The 22,382-nt window shown below is 41.1% G+C and overlaps 1 protein-coding gene across 2 annotated transcripts in view; it reads left to right on the top strand.

The window, feature by feature from the left end:
- adam12b (ADAM metallopeptidase domain 12b) overlaps positions 1–22,382 on the top strand; it is an 88,505-nt gene that overhangs the window by 41,283 nt on the left and 24,840 nt on the right. For both annotated transcript variants that reach the window (XM_005474247.4, XM_005474248.4), the window contains exons 6-12: positions 643–832; positions 1,566–1,631; positions 2,393–2,464; positions 2,891–3,060; positions 3,541–3,625; positions 7,478–7,626; positions 19,523–19,700. In XM_005474247.4, coding sequence (XP_005474304.1) covers positions 643–832; positions 1,566–1,631; positions 2,393–2,464; positions 2,891–3,060; positions 3,541–3,625; positions 7,478–7,626; positions 19,523–19,700 — 910 coding nt within the window. The remainder of the gene's footprint in view (positions 1–642; positions 833–1,565; positions 1,632–2,392; positions 2,465–2,890; positions 3,061–3,540; positions 3,626–7,477; positions 7,627–19,522; positions 19,701–22,382) is intronic.

The raw sequence follows: 22,382 nt of genomic DNA, 5'->3' as shown, positions 1-22,382 counted from the left end.
CATTTTGCATTCAAGCAGCATCACTACACTGCCCTTTAAGTGCTATTTGCCACTCCAATGTTTATATTTGCTTAAGTCGCTCAGCACAGCAGCCCATCTCTCTTAAGCCCTTAAGCGTGCTGTCAGTAAGTTGGTGTGACTCGTAGGAATTGGTGAAATGTCACACCTCATTGTCTTTACTCACCGTGGGATCCAGTAAATATCTGGACTCATTTGGGCAGTAATTATGATCTTGCTGTCGCTACAAAATGAACCACAATCCAAAGTTTTATTTAAACTGGAGTATTAAGCATGCACATTTTCATCTGTTCTGCTTAATCCAACAGCAAGGAAGCATTTTGGGAATAGAAAATGTTAAGTTTCCCCATAAGGACCATTTAGATTTGTTTAGGTTATTAAAGTCTGGTATGTATTTCTGATCTGACATTAAAAGATGTGATTCTTTCAAAAAAAAAAAAAGAGTCTTTTGCTTAAAAATGAACAACAAAATATCTGGTTTTAGTAAAAGTGGGCTTGCAGGAAAAGAGCCAGCCCGGTTGTTATGTATTCCATTAGAGAGAGCCCATTTAATCAAACTCTGCATTTGAGAGACTGGTCATGCTTTGAGGTTTTGTTTTCCAACTTATCCTGTTGTCTCCGCAGAGGCTTCATCGCACTTGAAAACAAGACATTTATCATTGAGCCTGTGTCTGGCGATGACACCGGAGTTCACTTCATTTACCGAGTGGAAGAGCTCAGACTGACCCCCGGAGCCTGCGGCCACAGCTTCAACACGTCCTCAGTTGCCTCTGAAAACCACATTGAAAGCCCCTTCAAGTCTTTCCACACAAGGGTGAGATTATTATTGGGTTTTTCTTTTTTATCACAGTGTCACTGGATAAAGCGGCTCAGTGCTACATTATTGGTTTGCAGTTTTTCACCATTAAGCGAGTCTGAAGGTTAGGCCTATCATTGAACTGATTAAAGATAAATGGGCGTTTGACCAAGATGAGTATATTGGCAAGCATTCTTGTCTGGATGAGTTCCCTCAGGGTGTTGCCTTGGGTTTGACACTCATTTTATCAGCGTTGAGAGCACAGAGTCAAGGGCTCACGCAGAAGGTTTGGCCAGTGCTTTGCATTGAGCAGGTGCAGCATCCATCTGCCCCTATTTCCAAGCATTAAGAACTCTGTCTGATTCAGGAAATGAAACTTACCTATATACAGTACTTAATTACCCCTGAGTGATAGATTTTCTCAACTTTGGTTTTTTTTTTAAAGGAAATAGTTCTGAATATCAGCTGGGACAAAGCCTGGTTTGCAGTTTTTTAGCCTGCAGGCTAAAACCAGATACCAGGATAGATACCAGGTTATATCTTTATATTTAGTGTACAGACATTTAAGTGTTATCTTCTCATCTATCTCTTGGAAAGAATGTAAATACCTTTTTTTTAGCCATTGCAGTTTTTAAAGGTTCATCTTAAGTCTTTTAAGTAGAAGCGGTGAGAAATGACAGAAATAGTGTCTTGATCTTCTACGCATTTCCTAATAACTGTCTAACTTTTCCCATCTTTGTTTTTATCACAGCATAAAAGACATGCTCAGAAGACAACCAAATATGTCGAGCTGATCATTGTTGCAGACAACAGAGAGGTAATGCACCTACTTGCCTCTCTTCACAAATGCAGTTTTTGACCAGCAGAGACGACACACTGAAAGCCCACAATCCTTTTGTGGTATAAGCATGAGCTGTAGCAACTATGGAATAGATCCCACTGGAGCTGCAGAGAGGGATGAGTGTGCGACAAGCAGTGTGGTCTCTTTTCTGACAGGAAGTTCTTTTTTCAATTTCCCAGCAGAGCAGACAGGAAACGGGGAAAAACCATGTGGATAGTGAATAGTCTCCCATAAGCACTGAAGAGCTATTTGTGGGGCTTCCTCCTGACAGCCCTCTGCTAATGCCACTGACCTGAATGGGAGGAAAGGAAATGAAAGGAAGGATAAGGGATCAAGTATGTTGTTAGGCTTAGATATGCAGTCCAGCATCAGTGCAGTTGGATGCACAGAAGGGTGAAACTGGAAGGTCTGACTTGAGCTGCAGTTTGGATCCAAAGCTTTGCAAGCTGTCGTATCTGCCAGTATACCTGCTCCCTGTGGCCATGCCATTCGCCTCTCTAACACTAGGAGATTTTTCTAGATCCAGATGGTCACAGCTTGACAACCTGCCCAACACGCAGAAAAATGTAGTGCCAGTGAATATTTCAAGCAACTCATTCATACGAATCGCTGCTTTTCTGTGTCCTTTGTTGTGGTTTGAGGGTTTTTTTCTATGTTCTGGAAATGATGGTCTCTTATGTCCTCATGAAACACTCACTGTAATTTCTTCCACTGATTACATGCAATTTTGTTTTCAGTTTCAGAAACAAGGAAAGGACTTGGAGAAGGTGAAGCAGAGACTGGTAGAGATAGCCAATTATGTGGACAAGGTAAAACATCCTCCCCCCCTTTGCACAGGAGGGATAAATCACCTTTTTAAAATAGAAATATTTTTGGCAGCAGAGATTAATGGCACGTCTGTGTGATATATTAATTTCCTACTAAAGCAGCTGACTTTAGTCTGCCTAACACCACTGCCAGAGCTGTGTCTCTATGGCTAACAGGCTGCGTAGGCAGATAGATTTACTTTAAGGAAATGGCAAAGACATGATCTTATACTGTAAAAAAAAACAAGGCACCGTATGATTGATTAGGCTTGCTAGGATGAAAAGAATCATACATCAATTAATTGAGTGAACAAAGGTAAAACCCCATTAAACAGTCTCACTTATGTAACAGTCTTATGGACATTTGTGTTTTCTCCATGCTTTTCCATTCACACTCACTCTTTCTGCTTATTAAAATCTTCTCTGTAGTTCTACAGGGCCCTGAACATCCGGGTGGCCCTTGTGGGTCTGGAGGTGTGGAGCGACTCTGATAAATGTCCCATCACCCAAGATCCCTTCACCACCCTGCACGAGTTCTTAGACTGGAGGAAAGTCAAACTGCTTCCCCAGAAACCTCACGACAATGCTCAGCTTATAAGGTGGACATCTAAATTATTAAATGTAATCAGTCTAATATTTGCACCTAGACTGCATGATATAGGGGTGAGACCGCATACATCTACCAGGGCATGGACCCGAACAGAAATCAGGATTGAGATTTTCATCTGAATCCTTTCATATTTTCACATCAAGATTATATTTCCCTTTTTTTACTATTTCCATTTGGTGGTTAAGAAGATATGATAGCCTACCAGGTTATGTTAGGGCATTAATTCCTGGATCGAAAATGTAACGCATTTAATTTGTTAGCAGAATTTAGCAGTGCTGCTAACAAAAAGACAAACTGAAACAATTACATATTCTCCTGACAGGTGTGATATGATTAAACAATTATATCTGGCCTGATATTTGGAAAACTAATTGGTAAAATTGAAGTTTTTCACTTATACCATTCCTATAAACATGTAACAGCAGTTTTCTCCTCTAAAAGTTCTGTCTCCTACTTCTCTCCTTGGCAGTGGGGTTTACTTCCAGGGCACCACCATTGGCATGGCACCCATTATGAGTATGTGCACTGCTGAGCAGTCTGGAGGTATTGTCATGGTGAGTGTAAAATCTTCCTACTACTCCCAGCATGCCTCCACCCTCCCTTTCCTCTGCGTAGCCTGATTGTATCAGTGTTGACATTGTTCAGATTCAGCAGGCTAACACAATCCAGACCCGATTTACACAGAAAAGGTGTTCATTGTTTGCTGGAAGGGCACTTGCAGACAGGCCTGCCAGGAAGTCTTGCTTTAAAACATAATGACATTTGTGTTGGCGCTCCCTTACATTAACATTACCGCAAACATCAGCTCGCACATAACAATATGTAAAATGTGTACCCTCAGAAGGATTGCTCTGCAGCCACGCACACTGTTGCTATTTGAAGTCTAACAGTCGTGCAATCAATCTTTTGTGCTGCAACTCAAATGCTTCTTTCAGACCCACGTGTTAAACTCCCTTTCTGTCAAGGTCAGCATTCATCAAACAACAATCCTTCATAAAATTCTTCTAAAGCTGGACAGATACTGCGAGCTTTGGTGACCTGGTGTTTCGATCACAAATGGAAAGAAATTCAGTGATACCAGTGGCTAAATGTCAGTTCAGCTACTGGAATGAAAGAGAGGACAGTTGTCAATAAGGGAACATGAGTAAAGGTGGGCAGAAGGTTAAGCTGATGCTGCTCTTTTATGTGGTAATTACTAGACGTTTTCAGTGTGACTCTCCAGTTTATCAGTGATGTGTGTGGAGCTACAGCACAGTGGAGTTTCTGTTTGCAATGACAAGCAGGGGTCACTCCTGAATGAGTCCAGTGCAGGCTGAAAGTTCACTTTCTATCTATATAGCATCAAATCACAACAGCATTTGCCACAAGGTGCTGTGAGTCATTCTGTTAAAGAGAAAAACTAACAATCAGGTGATCCTATATGCAACCATTAGGCGATGGTGGGAAGGAAAAACTCCCCTTTAACAGGAAGACACCATCCATCAGAAGCAGGCTCAGCGAGGGGAAGCCATCTGCTGTGACTGTTTGTTGGTGATGGGATAGAGAAAAAACAAAGGATAGCATAAAGAGACAGGACAAAATACAAACTATGTGAGAGTCAAGTCAATGCTCAGTGTATCGTAGGAGGCCTAAGTCTATAGCAACCTAATTAAGGGATGAGTCAGGGTCACCTGATCCAGCCCTAACTATATGCTTTATCAAAAAGAAAAGTTTGGGTGGTTGCCTGTCTCCTGAATCCAAACTGGGAGCTGTTTCCAGAGGAGAGGGGCCTGACAGCTACATTTAAAACCTCCAGGAACCACGAGTAAGCCTGCAGTCTGACAGCAAGGTGCTCTATTGGGGTAATACGGTACTAAGAGGTATTTAAGACTGTTGATTGATTATTCAAGGCCTTGTATGTGGGGAGAAGGATTTTAAATTAATTTCCAGAGCTAACAGGGAGCCAATGAAGAGAAGCCAGTTGCTAGTAGAATTGGTGGGGCACAGGATTAAATCAAAGGACCTCGACTTTCGAACAGAACCGCATTTACATTTTTATGTGATGAATTGATCTATCTGTGAGTGAATGTCAGCTCTTGCACAGCATGCATTTGAATCAAAAATTCATTTTTACCCACGACTGTGTCGCACCCCTGGTGCACTGAATTTCGACACGTAGTAAATTAGCCGCCTGTTAGGCTCCTCTGCCTTTTACAGCACTTGATATCCGCGCCAAATCACAAAGCGGTTATCATCCCAGTGCCATTATGCCTCATCCCAGATGTGTCCCCCATTAATGGAGATGTTTTCCTCTGGCCGTGGCCGTACTGAGGATTCTCCAGATGTTTGGTTTCCCCATCACTTACATACAGCAGATGGTCTGGATCAAGATTAAAGGGCCACGTAAGCAGTTAGGGGACAGTAAGAGGAGATGAACTGTTTCTCAAACCGTACGCTACAATGTATTAATCTTCCTCAGTGCAGCCTCGCTTTTTTGTTTTAGCACAATGCTATATTTTTTTTCTTCCTAAGTCTTTTTGTAAATGATTTTTATGTGGTACAGTATTCTCATCTGAGAGTTATTTTCACACCCATCATAGCATTTCTTGGTTGCAACCATCTCCACAAATTCTCACCATCACCACAGCAGCTCATAGCAGCTTCAAAGTAATGGCTGTGGCTGTTGACTCTGATATTACACTTTTTTTTGTGAGGGAGCACTCAGCTATGAATTACACGTACACACACACACACACACACACACACACAGTGTAGATGCACCAACCCACTGGTAAACATGACAGAAGGAAAGGAAAGTTTTCCCATCCTTGGTGTGAAAAAGCAGGGTGCAGCTCCCCATGATGCTGATCTTTAATCACAGCAGGAAGTGGTTCGTATTGTCCTTAACATTGACATATGACCTTGTCCTCGAGGGAAGCATGACATTTTCTCATATAAGCTGCATGGCAGAGAACCATGGTAAGATGCACAGTAGTAAATGGGCAGCCTTTCTTTCCTTCCTTCTTTTTTCCTCGGGATTTGCTTAATTACAAATTCTGAATCTTGCACATTAACACACAGACATTTCAAGGAATATTACAAAATTCATCACTGGTGTTTTATCTGCTGTCACAGATATTTCTGAATTTTCTTTTAGTTTAAACATTTATCCTAACATTTCTTTCCCATTTCAAGCACTCCTCATGGCAGAAGCTGGATTAACCAATTTGCTTGCTCTGGTCTGCACAGCATATTGAGATACTGGAGGTTTGTGCGTAGGCTCATCTGCAGCCAGCAGTCACCTACATTACTTATCTCTGTGTAAACCTGCAGAGAGGTTAATGTATTGCTTGGCATTAGTGGCACTCATACATAGGCATGCAGTGAGGAATCTGTATTCAGAGTCACAGCTGGAAAAAAATGCATGATACAGTCGGTGATTTTTCTCTTATTTTTTCTACCTTTGGGCAGAGTCAGGCGAACTGTTTTCCCTTTGTTTTCCTTCTTTATGCAAAATAAAGCTTGTGAGTTACTGTTGCTTATGTCATGTGTACTATACATTCATGAGATTGATATCAGTGTTTTTTTTCTTTTGTGTAACTCTTTCTAACAGAAAGAAAAATAAGGGTAATATCAGTTTCATTTTTCAGATAACATTGTGAGAAATGTATGCTGCCCATTAGTCTGTGTATGAAAATGTGTCTGTTTTCCGCTGAATGAAAGGAGATTGTCAAAACCTCTTAGTGATTTTCTTTTTTTTTTGTTACAGTTTGCTGAAAATGATGTATTTTATCTAACAGCAGAATTTTGGCAAAATAATAACACAGTTTGATTGTAGTCATTTGTCATTGTTTACTACCATTCCCGTTCACCTTGGCACACATGCTTTATACACTACAGTGACTTAATATCTCAGTTACCCTCCAAATGCCCCCCATCTCTGTCTGGCTCTTCCCAACAAGTCTGTCTATAAAACTAGCAGAAAGTGAAACTTCCCCCTCTTTCGCGCGTGTCATTCTCCATCTCCGTCTCCCTTGTCTCGCTTATCAATGCAGCACCAAGTCATACAGAGATAGGTTTATAGGGGCTTCCTGCAGAAGCTGTCTCCACTGGCAGCAGGTATGATTGGGTCTGCAGGGGTAGTGGAATGGCAGATGAATTCAGGCCTCCATGAGGAGAATGAGTAATAGGAGAAGGACAAAGGGAGCAAGGTGGACAGTTACTGTTTTTTGAATCTGCAGCTTAAAAACGGTCTTCTTTGACAACTCTCCTCTTTTCTTTGCTTTTTTGTGAGGGATAATTCACTTCAGTTCACTTTTTTGTTGTTTTTCTTCACTTATAGCTTCCCTAAATAACTTCACACATAGTCAAACGCACGAAATTGCACAGATTTACCATGTTGGATTCACTTTTTTTGTCCATTATAGGATCACTCCGACAACCCGCTGGGTGCAGCCGTGACTTTAGCACATGAGCTGGGTCACAATTTCGGCATGAACCATGACACCCCAGAGCGCGGCTGCGGCTGCAGGATGACCGTTGATCGCGGCGGCTGCATCATGACCCCCTCCACAGGGTAAGATTTTTACCATCTTTTTTATTTTATTCTTTTTTTTAATCCTCAGTTGTATTACAATGATACACTTGCATTTAGATTGTAGCTTTAAGCTGATTTGTCCCGCCAAAAGTAATATGACATGTTTTTTCCCCTGCACCTGCATTGCTATTTATCCATCTAGACTGTTTTGCTTGAGAAGCCCAGTTATTCTACAGTTATTCATTGTAGGAATGTCTGCCTTCTCTTGAGTGTAATGGAAAGAGATAGTACTTGCCTTGTATTTCACCAAGTGCCAATAAAAATACTTTTAAACATCTCAGCGGCAATGTCTTTTTTTTTTCCAGAAATCATGACCTAGTTACTCAAAAAGCAAAAAAAAACTCGTGAGCAGTTTCATGTATTTTCTTTCTGTTGTCTACATACACCAACCTAAAGACGTTTCGGGCTAGCTTACATCAGCGCTCGGCTGAGGGGGCGAGGAGTGGGGGTTAATGTTTACATCCTGTCACGCTTAAACTAGGAAGAGCCTTTCAACGCGAGGATATGGGCTCTTTCTTCTGCACAGTGATGTTTGGCGTATTGTTCAATAAAAGAGAAAACGGTGAAAAGAGAAAACTCCTCACAGCATAGTTTGTGTATTTTATTTTTTCGTAACCGAGTCATGATTTCTGGAAATAAGCCCTGCTGCTGAGGGTTTGTGTTGTGGTTTTTTTCATGTATTTTTGGCACCACAACTTTGAATCCCATTTAGTTCAATAGTATCAAGAGAAGGCAGACATTTCCACAGCAGATATTCTCAAAGCTGGGCAACTGACACCAAAATAATCTAAATGGATAAATATTGTTAAAGGCCAAGGGGTAAAATATGCCAAACTGATTTGGGGTTTAACTGTCCACTTTCAGTTTAAGTGTTCATTCTGTCGTGTTCTCTGACAAAATAGTTTTTGAAAATGTGGCTTTTAATTTGAAAAAACACAAATTTAGATAAACTTTTAAAATTGGGACTTGTGGTGGTCACAGCTGGGATATGTGATCCAAATGTTTATCAGCCTAACTCCTTTTGTACCTGAACCAATCGCAAAGCATTCACTGCACTACTTGCATGGGTGGGATCGTTTTCATCTGTACATGATGCTCCTTTGTTTATAAGTTGATGAATGAGAAAGGGTTTAAATCACATCCACAGAGAGACACACATGCACACACTTTGGCCTGAGACTAGAGCAGCTGCTCTAGCATTCTGCTCGTGTTGCCTGGGTCGCTGAGATAACGGAGCTGCTGCAAGAGATGGACTCTGTGACTGTTAGTAAACAGCGAGCAGATAAGGCGAGCCCAGAGCTCAATACCAGATTTCACCCTTGGTCTGGTGCCAGTCTGGTTTGTCTGATGGTGAATCCCGCAAGCCACAGATGAATCAGCATGAATTCCACAACACTGTGAAGAAGACAAAACCCTGAAATGCATCATAAATGTTATTATTCAAATATTCTTATGGAGTTTCCAAAATACAAACAAAGAAAACTACTTAAATAAACCCACATGCCGACAATAACCCAATCTGTTGCACACATTATCTCTGGGGGAGTTAAATCATACACACATGGGGCTGTGGATTTGTCCGTGGAGAATATTGCAGGAAAGGTTGCCAAGCCTTATAAAACATGTGCTGTTGAAGCTTAAAATTAGATTCAGATAAACTTTGAAATGCTTTTTTTACAGCACACAACAGGAATATTCTGCCCCTCCCCCGTTACCTCATACTGAAAGGGCATTAGGAAGGGATGGTTTAATATGGGTATAATCACAGCTAACAATTCCAGCAAAGGGCAGCATAAACACAAGAAAAGTCAGGAAATTGAATAAAAACTGTAGGTGGATAAATGGATGACAACACAAAACAGAAAGATTAAGTAAACAGTTGTTTGCAGTTTGTCGTGTATTTCAAATTACATTAACAGCAATGTGCTAAGACAGGAGAAACTGGGGATCTGAGTTTGAAGCAACAAGCACATTAGGATGAATTTTTGTCTATATAATTTTACTGGCACTTGCTTTGACATTTTGTCATTAAAAACTAAGCCAAAAAATATTTCAAAGAATTTCTAGAACTAAGCAGAGACAAGAAGAAACAAACTACAGACAAAAAATTCCATGAAATCTGATAACTGGCACACAAATAATATAACTTGTATAATGTTTGCCAGAACTGTTCCCAGAAAACTTGAATGACCTCTTACCATATAAATTGAAAGGAGGGAGAAGTTGTCAGAAACATTGCATTCGTGCAACCTCTGGTCTCATCCTGCTGTTTCGTGCTACAACATCTATTAGAGCGAAACATTTTAATGCAATCCAAACATCAATGCATTTTTGTAGGGCGGTCATGTCAGACCCCAGCATACTGACAACATCTTCTAGTGATGTCATGCAGAGAATTTAAAAAAAATTACCATACCGCATTTTCTAAAAAGATAAATAACTTAATTAAGCACAGCCCCCTTATCAGCACTCTGTTACTTAATTCTGAGATTAGACACATTAGTAGTTGAGAGTGATGATCAGTGACCTTTTATTCTGTTACCCGCTCCTCTGTTTGCCAACGATGTGGAATAAATGCACACGCCTTGATCCTCTGACAGTTTGCATGCCGATTTTGTGTTGATACACTGACACAATGTATCAATATTTAGCTTTTAAAATAATAATGTAACAGTGGCGCCCTATGAAGCACCGTGTCCATGAACAAAAAAATTAAGGGAACAGTCTATCACAGGATAACACAAAGCCAGTTAAACTGCAGGGACCTATTTCATCTGCTTCGGTGTAAGTGAAGGTGACAGCAGGTGCAATGGACATGCAACAACAAGACCATGTTTTCTCCTTATCTCTTCTGACTGATTTTCTCTAGTTTAGCATTTTTGGTAGTGTCATTGTCAGTAGTCGTAGCATAAGGTTGCACAAGTTGCACCTATACATGCTGAAATAAGGTTTGCTGTGTCTCCCAGTCTAATCTTACGAGTGTGGAGGAGACACCAGGAGACAGACCCTTGCATGAGGAGCCCAGAGAAGGACCGATGTCTGCTCCTTTGTATGTCTGGGGGTACTTTCATTTGCACCAAAGCAATGGATTAAATGAGTGTATTTACCAGACGTTTAACTGACTCTGTGTGATGATCAAGCTCATAAGTGTTCACTTAATTTTTTTGAGTAGTTTATTTTATTTTCTTGGCTAAATCTATTCAGCCACCAAAAAAAAGATGAGATTTGGTTAAAACGTGACTTCTAAAAGAAGACATCCCAGGGTGCCGCTTTAGTTTGCCGGGTTGAGTAGGCAACCGAAATCCCACAAGGCCACCGCAGAGGCCCTGAGATGTTCTCTGCATGTTATTCCCCTGCTCTCTACCCTTCCTTTCCTTTTTGCATCACTGTCCTATTCAGCAAAAATTACCCCAAAATACATCTTTAAATAAATGACAACTAAATGTTGCTAAAAAGTGAAAAATCTTCCTCTTTATAGGATTTTATGAAAACCTGAATTAACCAGCTTTCACCTAATCTGCCTAATTTAATGTGAATCCATTGCCTAAACAAAGTAAATAACTATTAGCTAAAGAACTCAAGAGTCTCCTATCTTTGGTGGAGACCAAACTTTAGCTAAAAGGAGAGGACGTGTTGAGTCGCCTTGTTACCTTCTCCAAATAAATGTTGCTCTCCACATGCTGGCAAAAAATGTTATCATCAGTATTGTGTTTCTTATTATTCTGCATAAGTGCTCCAAACTCATAAAAAGTTTCTACATAGACTCCAATTAATTTGCATGTAATATTAAGGGTGATTAACTCTGTTGCCTACACAGCGTTTCTGTCCCGACAGTATCTGTTCTGCAGCATCTGTCTCTGCTCGTAGTCTGAAGTTTGTCATGGGAAACGTTTTGCCAGCGTTTGCGAGCCTGCTTCAAATATAAAAATTATGAAGTTACCCAAGTTCAAGCTTGACTTAGCGGGCTATCTCCTAAATTGAATTTCCTAAACTATCAGCCCAAATTCACAGTTTCCTGTTGACAAAACCAATAATTTCACAAACCAATCTAGATCTCATTTCCCCCCATCACAGATCTGGTTTCGTTTTTTAATATTAGCAGCCTCCTTTGACCCTTAGTTCATATGCCTCCAGAATGTTAAGCACATCATTGTAAAGCAGTGTAGGCTGTTTGACTGTGTGTTTGGGATAGTCTCATGTTAGACTTGCTAATGGAGGAGAAGACAGGCTGCATCTAAATGACGTGATTATCAGTGACGCTGCCAGCTGCAATCAGGGCCAGGGCACACAGAGAGAGATCCGCAGAGAGGTGCTTTATGCATGGATAGACGGGCGGAGCAGGAGAGCTGCGGTTTCATTTGTCTTTTGTCTCCCTCAGTGGCAAAGCAAGAAGGGAAGCACAAAAAGAGAGAGAGGTGAGAGCAAAAGACAAACATTAAAAAGATGACAATGAAGGAATTATTTTGGGTAAACATGAAAACCAGTGACGGGCTTGTGAGCCATAGAGACTGGCCGTGGGAGATTTGTGTCTTAACAAGTGAAGCTGTGAGGTGCTGAGGAGAGGAGAGTTTTACATGGACGTTTTGAAGCAGGGGTGTCTTCTTTAGAAATTGAGCCAAGAGTTGCATCATATGAACGTGGACAGAAAGCTCAGAAGTACTTTCCTGTGTCTATAAGTGTAACTGGGTAGACTGATGAAGCACAGCAGGGGTACTGTGGCTGGATTTTGAGGCCAAGAGGTGACTGCTTTGTCAAGATAATACGAAGGACCTTGTGTGACTTTTGTCACTCTCTTATAAGTAGAAGAGTCCAAAACTGGGGTGAAGTGGGACAGTACAGAAAATCTGAAGAAAGAGAGAGAAAGCTGGTAAGAGTGCTAGTGGGTAAATGTAGGAAGTGTGGCTTGTGCTTTGTTTGTTTTCTGGATTTTTAATCACAGTAGGCTCCGTCTGGAGTAGCAGCTTAACATTTCCCAAAAGGTCAAACATGTCTCTCCTGTTTAGCCTGGGCTAAATGCATGTCAGTCTGCAATGCAGTTTAGGAGAGCAGCAGAGACAGTCCAGTGTCAGTCAAAGGCCCCATAAACAGTAGAGCCCTTCATAGCCTTCATTTAACCAGTGCTTCTTCCGTCTACAGACCTTCTTAAGTCCAGCACCTGACTGACATTTCCTCATCCTCTCAACCTTCTGACATGATCAGGCAGGAGTCATCCGCTCGCCACCTTCCAAAAAAAGCTCCTTCGTGTACTAAAGACGGTCTACGTTTAACTCACTACAGTGTCGAACCATTTTGTAACTCAGAATGAAAAAAGCTGCAATTTTTCCTCCTTTTCTTGCCTTTTAAGTGAGCAGTTTTTTGTGTTAAAGGTTTCCAGCAGGTTTTACTGGAAGTCAGGCAAGAATTCACACCCTATTAGATCTCGATTAAAATCTTCTTAGACTAATCAGCTTGTGTGCCATTTTGGAATCTTTTAATTATAACAGGGTAGTTTTAAAATGCTTTATAGGCAATCAGTAAACTCAGTTTCTCAGGAATTCTCATGTAAAGCAGCAATCATATCATTTTTGCAGCCGTGTATAAATCAGCCAGCCTGATTGCTCAAGTCCGACAGAAATCTAATCGGTATGCACTGTGCAGCGGCCGCCAGGAATCCTTTGGCCTGGCTAAATTCGAAGCACCAATTTTGTGCTATTAAGTTGCATTATTGGAAAAGTAGGCTTTAGTCATTTTGGAGCTTGAGCCTTACTGGGTTAAAAAAAAATGTGACATGTCAATTTGTCGTGTCAATTTGCTGCTTCAGTTTTGACAATTTTCTGTACTTTCATTGAGTTTGACACTCTGCAAGATCACTCCAATGAAATTTGTGTCAGACCGTGCTACCAGATAGTGCGGTGGTGAATGACATGGCGAACTGTGCTAGAAATAATGAGGAAGTGGTGAAGACATGGATTTTCCTGCCAGTTTTGAATCTGTTTGGTTTATATAAAACATGGTGCTTATGATCCGTTATGCTGAGCAGCGTAGTCTGTCGTTGTAATTGGTTGTTTTACGCTGTGTTCTGATTGGATGGTTTGTAGACATGGAGCGTAGCAGCATTCACATTGGGATTATTCGGCTCTAAATTTCTGACTGCGTCTTGACTTTTGCTGCAGGCTGTCTTTAGTCAGCAAATCAGCCATCCTTGGACGTATCTTCCAGTGTAATCAGGAGTCGCTGTTTTGGATTTCCAGCCATAGATTTTGCTACATTTCTCTCACGAATGAAAACTTGCACTTCAAACAGGCTTAGACCGCACAGTAAGGGGGGACGTTTATTCCCCGGGCTTTTTAGAAATGCAACACTAAATCACTGTGGTGCATCTTTACGTCAATCCAGTGTTTCACTTGATAAGTGGGTCTGTCACTCATGTTATGCATAAGGCAGATCACTGGATCACGTACATCATTAAGTCCTCTAAGTACCGAGTGACTGAACACTGATGAGTGGAGGAAGGAAGGGTAAAGAAGTTCTGCACTAGATTCATGCTTTATTCATGTACAGCTTGCTCACACATTTAGTGCCTGTAGATAAACTGTTACCACCAGGAGAAACTGGAAAATCTTAATTTGCTACTTTTTTACCTTCTAATCTTTCAGTGCTTTGTTTATGTATACAGTTTGTTTACCTTCACTGAAAGAGCAAGAGTTAAAAGGCCGACTGCATAAACTGGCTTTTACTTAGCTTGGCCTTGATTACTAAGATGATCTTTGCTAGTTCCAGTCTTTTAAATGAGTAGAGTAACACGTGTGACCATGGCAGTCACCTGGCACTGTGTACCGTCTTGCTAATTTGTCATATCTGATTTGCAGTGACTGTGGAGGATCAAAATAAAAGAAAAGGCAATTTCACCATTATAGGATGCTTGAAAGACCTGTGCAGTCAGCACAAATATACTGGCTGCCATTCAGTCGAACTTGATAACAATCAAGTAAAAGCAGTGGACTGGGAAATAAATTATTATTCTGACCTGGGCTCAGAAAATGTTTTGAAGAGAAGTGGAAAAATCTCCTGAGTGAATAAAGTAATGAAAGACATTTTTTTACTAAAAAAAAATCCTCCGGCTTTCTATTCAAAAAATGTTGGTATACAGCAAAGTAATTGCTGATGTTTTAGAGATGTTAGCTAGTTTGATCAATATGGAAAGCAACAGAACTGATCAGGTGCAGCATTTAGTAAGTTCCCATCAGAATTAAAACCTCAATCAGCTCCTCGTCACTGCACATGTTCAGTGGATTTATTTTTAGCATTTAGAAAAACCGAGACAGACTGTTGAAACTGCACTTCTTATTCTTATATGAATTAGGATTTAATGTGTAGTTAAACGTCTTTATACGTTAAACGTCTCAGCCTACTTAAGATCAAAGTGGACTGTATGTGGCCCATGATGGAAAATGAGTTTGACATCCCTGATCTAGCTGAAGATCCCAGATTGCACCTCATGTTCATCTTAAAGTAATCTCTTGTAACAGAGGACTTTAAATAAATTCCAAAAGATGAAATTAGAATTCAAATCTCCAGGCTGTGAACAGATAAGATGCTGTTGTTAGTGTCTTTGGAGTGCTGCTAGACGGATATGTTTTTTTTCTGTTTTTTCTAATCTCATAATCTACCAGCAGTGTGTCAAAACGTCAGGTAGAAGAGCATAATGAGGTCTAGCAAAAGTAGTGTGTGTCTGCAAAGCTACCTCAGGCATGCCTTTATCCATAGATTAGATCTGAACAAACAGCAATTAAGTTAGTAAATTATCAGGGGGGCATATTTCTAACCCTTCTACCTGCTCTGAAATCAACAGCTATAATTTGAAAAATAAACAAATCCTCTCTTATAATAAAAGAAGTCTAAGACAGAAAATTATACGTGTTTTTATTCGATTTTTATTAGATTAACCGCTTTGCCACAATAAAAACACTAGATGTTTTCATCCCTCTCACTGATGATGACACTGCTACTGCTCGTCAGTGAGATGGCGCCGTGTATTTTCCTCAGTCAGAAGCAAAGATTCATAAGGCTGTACAACACTGATGAGATTAGGATCTTTAACAGCATGTGGTATTCACATTGCAAATGACATATTTGCCTTTCAAACAGTAATGACAGCCAGAAAGCATGTGACTAATTAGATTTTGTATAACTCTTATGAGCAGCCAAATTAGTTCCACCCCAGCAAACTACACCTGGAGAGGGTGCAGGGCTTTAAACCAGTATTGTCCAGGGAAACCTACACTCTCTGCTCGGCTAATTTCTTGGACAGCGGAGCAGCCGTGTGGTCTCAGCTGTAATAATACATACGTTTGATGTGGATCTGTTGCAAACTAAGATGTGCTCATTGGAGCCATTCCCAGAGTAGGTTTACAGAAAACTACTTGCATGCTTCTGTTGACCTTACTCGGTTCGATTTCTTATTATTATTATTGAGGGTTTTTTTTTTACTGTGCTCCTTACACGGAGCTGCAGATGCAATGAGGGTGCACAAAAATTGTATAGATGAAGAAACAATTTATTGCAAGTGCAGCAGAGTTTTTAGCCTTAAAAACCTCACTAAGGATGTTTTTTTCCCTCTCAACTTGATCTTAGATTTTTTCTTATGTAGCATAGTTTATTTAACACTGAAGAGAAATAATATATTTGAAACCACATTTTTAAGAGTTTTACATAAAGTTCACCAGCGAGCCACTGCACTGAAACATTTTCTCTGCTTCTTGCCTGCATCACATACCCAGTGAACAGTAATTTAATGTTTTCTTTTCCTGTTCACATAAATTAATTTCCGTTCTCCGGTTGAAAGTCGCAGACATTCACCCAGAGGCACAGAAACACTTGAGAGGCATCGCCACAGATTCTGTCTTTGATTGCGCATTCGTGCTCATCTGCGTCTGGACAGGATGCCGCTTTGTTGTTTCTGTTCATTGTCATAAAGAGCCGCATCGGGCCGTGGGTGACAGAGATATTCTCACAGCATCCTTGGGCACCCTGTCGGGTTGACACTGCATCTGTTGCCAGGATGGAGTGGGCAGCTGTTACCTGGAGGAATGTCAGCTGCAGATTAGCATCACAGCTCAATTATCAAAGCCCTGCTGATACACATCATTGGCCGCGTTAGACATCACTTAAAGGCAGATCATTTAGAGCAATTTCTTGGCTCCCACTATGGCCGCTCGAGGTGCCCTTTACTTTAAATAGTCAAGCTTATAAATGACGGAGCGCATCTTGCACAGAGTTGCATTTAAGCAGCTTAAATGTCATTCTACTTATTCTAACCCCCATCAATAAGATTACATTAGGCTCTCTTTCTAGCTCACGTTCACTGTGTAGTTTTTATTCTACTTTATTATTTAACCAGTGCGAGGGCTAATCAGTGTTTTTTAGTAATGATAGCAAACACAAGCTTTAGGCTTCAGGGATAATAAAGTGTTTTTTCGGTTAAGAGAATAATCAATAATCAAGCTTTTGTCTCAGACGAAGCATAGCTGTAGACACGCTGGTTCTCACTCGTATTTTCTTGACATTACATTTATCCTCTGGGTTTTTCTAATACTTTCCATATGGGTCTAATTTGATCCAGAGAAGCTGTATTTTCCTCCATGAAGAAATGCTGCTGACAACTGTCCCAGCTTTTTCCATTAATGCCAATTTATTGAGAACAGGCTCTCCTTACCCCTCATGTACACTCTGTCTCCTTTCCTGAAGCATGCCTGCGTTCTGTTATCAGAAGCAGACTGTGCTATTTACAGGGGGCTTGGTTTGCACTGTGAGTGTGGTTTGAACTGCATAGCTTGTCTGTCCTTGATTTCATGCGTGGTTATCCACACACAGGACAGCAGAGCTTGTTTTCTGAGTACCTTATGGCGGTAAAAAGACTCTAACAAGTGGCTTATGTGAGCAGACAAGGGTGGACAGAGACAGGCTGATTGGCTTCTGGTGTGTCAGAAATGAAAGCGGTCGACATTCAAAGGTGAGCAGTGTAAGTGTAGTGGAAGCAGCAGCTTCACCCAGGATTCGCTGTTTTTCTGTGTTCTTCAGAAATATTTGTGTCCATATATATATGCAGAGTCCGTTTCCATTGAATGCCTCCACCCTTATCTCAAGCCCCCTCAGGAGGAGCTTCGCTATAGTCAACTAACAACAGTGAAATATCCATGCAGTTGCAACAGCCAAATCCCCCTTAGGCAAAGGCAAAGCATCACACATCCCTACCCCCCACCTCTGTCCACTGCCAGGCTCCACAAACATATTCTGTGTAATGTTGAATTTTCACAAATCTGCCCTGTCAAGCCTCAAGCTTTGCAGACAGCCTCCACACCCCGTTGCGTTTGAAGACCCCAGTCAGTCTATCGCTGCATAAGTACGTGTGTGACATGTTTCTTTCTGATGTCAAGCTTTTCAAGCATCCAATGCCAGCTCCTTTTCTCCATGCCACGTCTGCCAATCCTCTCGGCTAGCCATCGCTCCCTGCCACCCCATATCCTCCTCTCGTCCTCTGTTTTTTTGAAGCTCGAGTGTGTCCCTCGATGAGCTGTGTGAGCTCTGAGATATCCATTTTACACCCCAAAGCCTGCCTTTCTCTGAGTGTTTTTTGTGATGCTGTTCCTGTTTGTTTGCTGGCATGAAGAATGTAGCTGGAGTCTCGGTTATGTTGCTATTGTATGCTGGGTTGTAATGCAATATATCCTCTGGGTTGTGTTTTATTTTGTTAGCATGTTTACTATTCAAGCCTTAGCATATAAAATGATTAAAATGTCTATTTTTTATTGCTTTGCAAATCTTGGGGGTCATTTTGAATTGGTTTGTCCCGTTTTAGTCATTCCCTGCCTTTTTCTGTTTTAGCCATTTGGGATCTTTTTAGATGTTTTATGTCAGTTTTTGTGTGTCTTCATGGTTGGTTGCTGCCTCTTTGCAGTCTTTTTGCCACTCCTGCCCAAATCTCTGTCCCCACTCTTGCCCAAGCAGCAAGATTTTTACCGTATTTCTATCTAGTCCACGATTTATTTATTCCTGATCTCCCTCTAGTTTTTTTCCACTATTTGTCCACTCTCTTTTGGTCTGTTTCTGTCAACACTGTGCATGAATCCTTTCCTCTGTCCTACTTTTCTGTTATTTTTTTTTTATTTTTTTTCCAGTGTCAGTCCCTCACCTCCTTCAATGCCCTATTTATCTCTTTGGTTTGTGGAGTCGCAGGAACTCACTCCAACAGGAGGGGCCGTTTCCCCGGGCTTCACAGCTGTTATTGGCATATCACGCAGTTTCATCTTTAAAGTCATAACATTTTCTTCCTTTCTATAAGAAATTCCATTTCTTTCCTCGCTAAATTAGACATTAGTCAGCACTTCAGGTAAGTGATACTAGGGAATGAAATTAATGCGGTAGAAATTATATGGTTTCGGGCTTGGTATTTCATAAAGGTTTCACATGCGCACATGCTCAGACACAAATCATCCACATCCCAGCACACCACACCTCTTCCATCCAATCAGTTGCTTAAATTGTCCCTCTCTAACCAGGATATGACTCTTGAAAATGTAGCTGCCAGAGAAAATGTTTATATTGGACATCTCAAGGACCATTTATGTATCATGTAGGATAGAAAATCCATTGAGATGGAGTTCATACAATGCCAGTAGACCATTAAATTTGTGTGAAAAGACCTCTCGAGTGAGCAGATTGAACAAAGGGTGCAGTGAATACTTTGTGTTTTTGCCCAGTAGAGTGATTGAGTTCACTTTTCTTGACATAGTTTCTATTAAAGGCGCACATCAAGGAGTTTTATCTTTGTGGAATGTGTATTAATGCTCTCCATTCTTTAATTTTGTTCAGCCTTGTTCCTACATTCTTGTTGCAGGTATCCCTTTCCAACCGTGTTCAGCACATGCAGTAAGAAGGACCTTGCCGCCAGTCTGGAGAAAGGCGTGGGAATGTGTTTGTACAACATGCCCGAGGTCAAGGTGCTTTACGGAGGCCAAAAATGCGGCAATGGCTATGTGGAGGAGGGAGAAGAGTGTGACTGCGGGGAGCCAGAGGTAAGGTCAACGCAACAGGCATTCAACTACACCTGCACCATTGGAGTGGATCAATCTCCACCTTTGTGGTTACCACTGAACAGGGCATGTAAAGCTAAACGTGAAAGTGCATAGAAAGCAAATGTTTTCAGTCAACCTTCCCCTTGGTGAGTTTGGAGAATCGGAATTCAGAAAAATAAGAGTATCCCTTTCTCCAAGATGCCCAAAAAACCCCAAAATATTCTCTGCTTATAGTAAACCATGTCTTCAAATCAATATGTTTATTCCCAAATGTAAGAAATGACTGGGTGTGAATGAATAATGCAAAAAAACAAAACAACTTTTGTGCACTTGTCTTACTTGACATTTCCCTTACAAACTGTGCTCAATGGAAACAATGTTACTGTCCTATAAGCAATCATCCAGAACCACTGAAACAAACCACAACAAACTTCCAAGTTAAACTTTCTCTTGACCCTGAAATTTGTTTTTATGACTTAAAAGCAGAGAAATCTAGTAAGCTGAAAAAAAAACCCCATCCCAAAATTCCAGCAAGCCACCCAAGGCTTCCAGTGTAAGTGTTTTATTTACATCACACCTTCTCTTGATTTCCCACATGTGCGGAGCGAGGCTCTGACAGGCCGCTTGGGTGATGCCATGTCCCCGCTGAAGGCCCATTAATCAAACCACTGTATAACAGTGTGACAAAGGAAACAAGCAAATCAGGCCGAGGCTGAAACACATTTTCTTTGGCTGTACCGCATCCGTGCACAGATTGTTTCTTTCTCGTGTGCACAGCAGGATGCCCTACCCTGTGAAGGGAAGTGAAAATCGCATGTGGGAAGCAGGTAACACTCTGTTGTAGCCAACCCAGCTGCTTGGAAATCACAGGAAATATAGTGAGGAATATATCAGACGAAATTCCTGCTCAATATACAATGAAAATAGTGACAAATGCCCTTCAGAGTTCATATCTAATGATGTACTTCTGAGTTATCCATTTTCTGAACTGTTAATCAAATTCAGGATTGCATAAGTGCTGGAGTCTACCCCAGCTATAATATGGCTCTCCAACAATTAGCTTGTTTTAAACTCCAATCAGACTGACACCGTGATTATAGCCTCTTCCAAGTTATATCTTAAAAAACATTTGCTTCCTTTGCTGCAGAATCTTAGCATAATATTTGATTCCTCTCTGGGCTTCGACTTCCGTGTAAAATCTGTGTTTCATTCCTGTTTCTTTCACTTCAGGAATTCCCTTATAAATTGCGACGACGCTCTCCTTGGCTCAACTGGAGAAAATGATTTATGAGTTAGTCCAGCTTAGATAAACGATCTCTTTCACATGTTCAAGCTGTATGAAATGTCGTTGCTAGACTGCTAACATGTTCTAATAAGCGAGCTCACATTACTCCCAGTAGCATTTAGGACCTGTAAATTTAAAATTCTTGTACTCGGATAAAGAGCATTAACTGGAAAGGCTCCAGACTGTTGATCCCAGCGCTGAACGCACGCTCAGAATTTTTTTTGCTGTTACTCGCATAAAATCAGAAACTGAGGGGGCGGTGCCTTTCAGTCTGTGATGTCAAGACTTGAAAACAGTCTCCTACTACGAATAACTCATTTAAAAAGCAGTTTCAAACTTGTTTTTCTTTTATTCTGCACTCTCTGCTGTCAGTGGCACTTTACTGTACTCTACTGTATTTTATTGCGGTTTTTATGTATTTTAGTCTACTTTAATTTACCTTGTGACTGCCTCTCTGTGAAAGGCACTTTACAAAAAAAATTTACTTACTTAGTTCAAGAGAGAGGGTACATGCACAGGTCACATTCACATCTACATCCAATTAAGCTAACATGCATGACTTTGGGCTCTGGGAGGATGCCAGAGTAACTGGAGAGAAGACCGGCACAGAGAGGTCATGCAAACTCACCATAGACATGATCCCCTCGCTAACCTTCGTGTTGTGAGGCGGTGGTGCTAACCGTTCCACAACCTTGATGCCCGTTATGTACTTTTATAACTTTATTAAATTGCTTATAGAAATCTGTGGATCCCTCCATGGGTGTGCCTCCCCAGAAAGTCACTGACCCACCACCAAACCAGTCTTGCTAAATGATGGCAGCATAACGCTCTCCACGGCTTCTCCAGACCTTTTCACATCTGTCGCAGGTGCTCATAGTAAGCCTGCTCTCATCTGTGAAAAGGACAACAGTGGTGGACCTACCAGTTCTGGGATTCTGTGGCAAATGCCAGTCAGGCTCCGTGCTGCTAGGCAGTGAGCACACGACCCACTAAAGAACATGAAGCCCTCAGTCCACCTTCATGAAGTTTGTTTCAGATTTTTTGATCAGAAACACTCACAACAATAGCCTGCAGCAGGTCATTTTGTAGAGCTGTGGCAATGCTTTTCCTCTTCCTCCTTTCACGGAGGAGCTGCTCGTGAGTTACAGACTTTCTACGGCCCTGTCCAGCTCTCCTAGAGTAATTGACTCCTCCATGATCGTGAGACTCTGTTGGAGACACAGCAAACCTTCTAGTAATGACACAGTACTGAATTTCCCGGAGGAACCCACCCGAGGGATTAATAACATTTTATCTAATATTACTGTGCCATCCTCATGTTACCAGTGGTGACAAATGCAAATGCAAAATTAGCTTAAAAAAATCAACCTGTGGTAATTTCATTAACACCAAAGCTG

This window comes from Oreochromis niloticus, linkage group LG13, assembly GCF_001858045.2.
Source record: "Oreochromis niloticus isolate F11D_XX linkage group LG13, O_niloticus_UMD_NMBU, whole genome shotgun sequence".
NCBI lineage: Eukaryota > Metazoa > Chordata > Actinopteri > Cichliformes > Cichlidae > Oreochromis > Oreochromis niloticus.
Note: the sequence above shows the minus strand (reverse complement) of the source record. Positions and strands in the feature narration are given on the sequence as shown.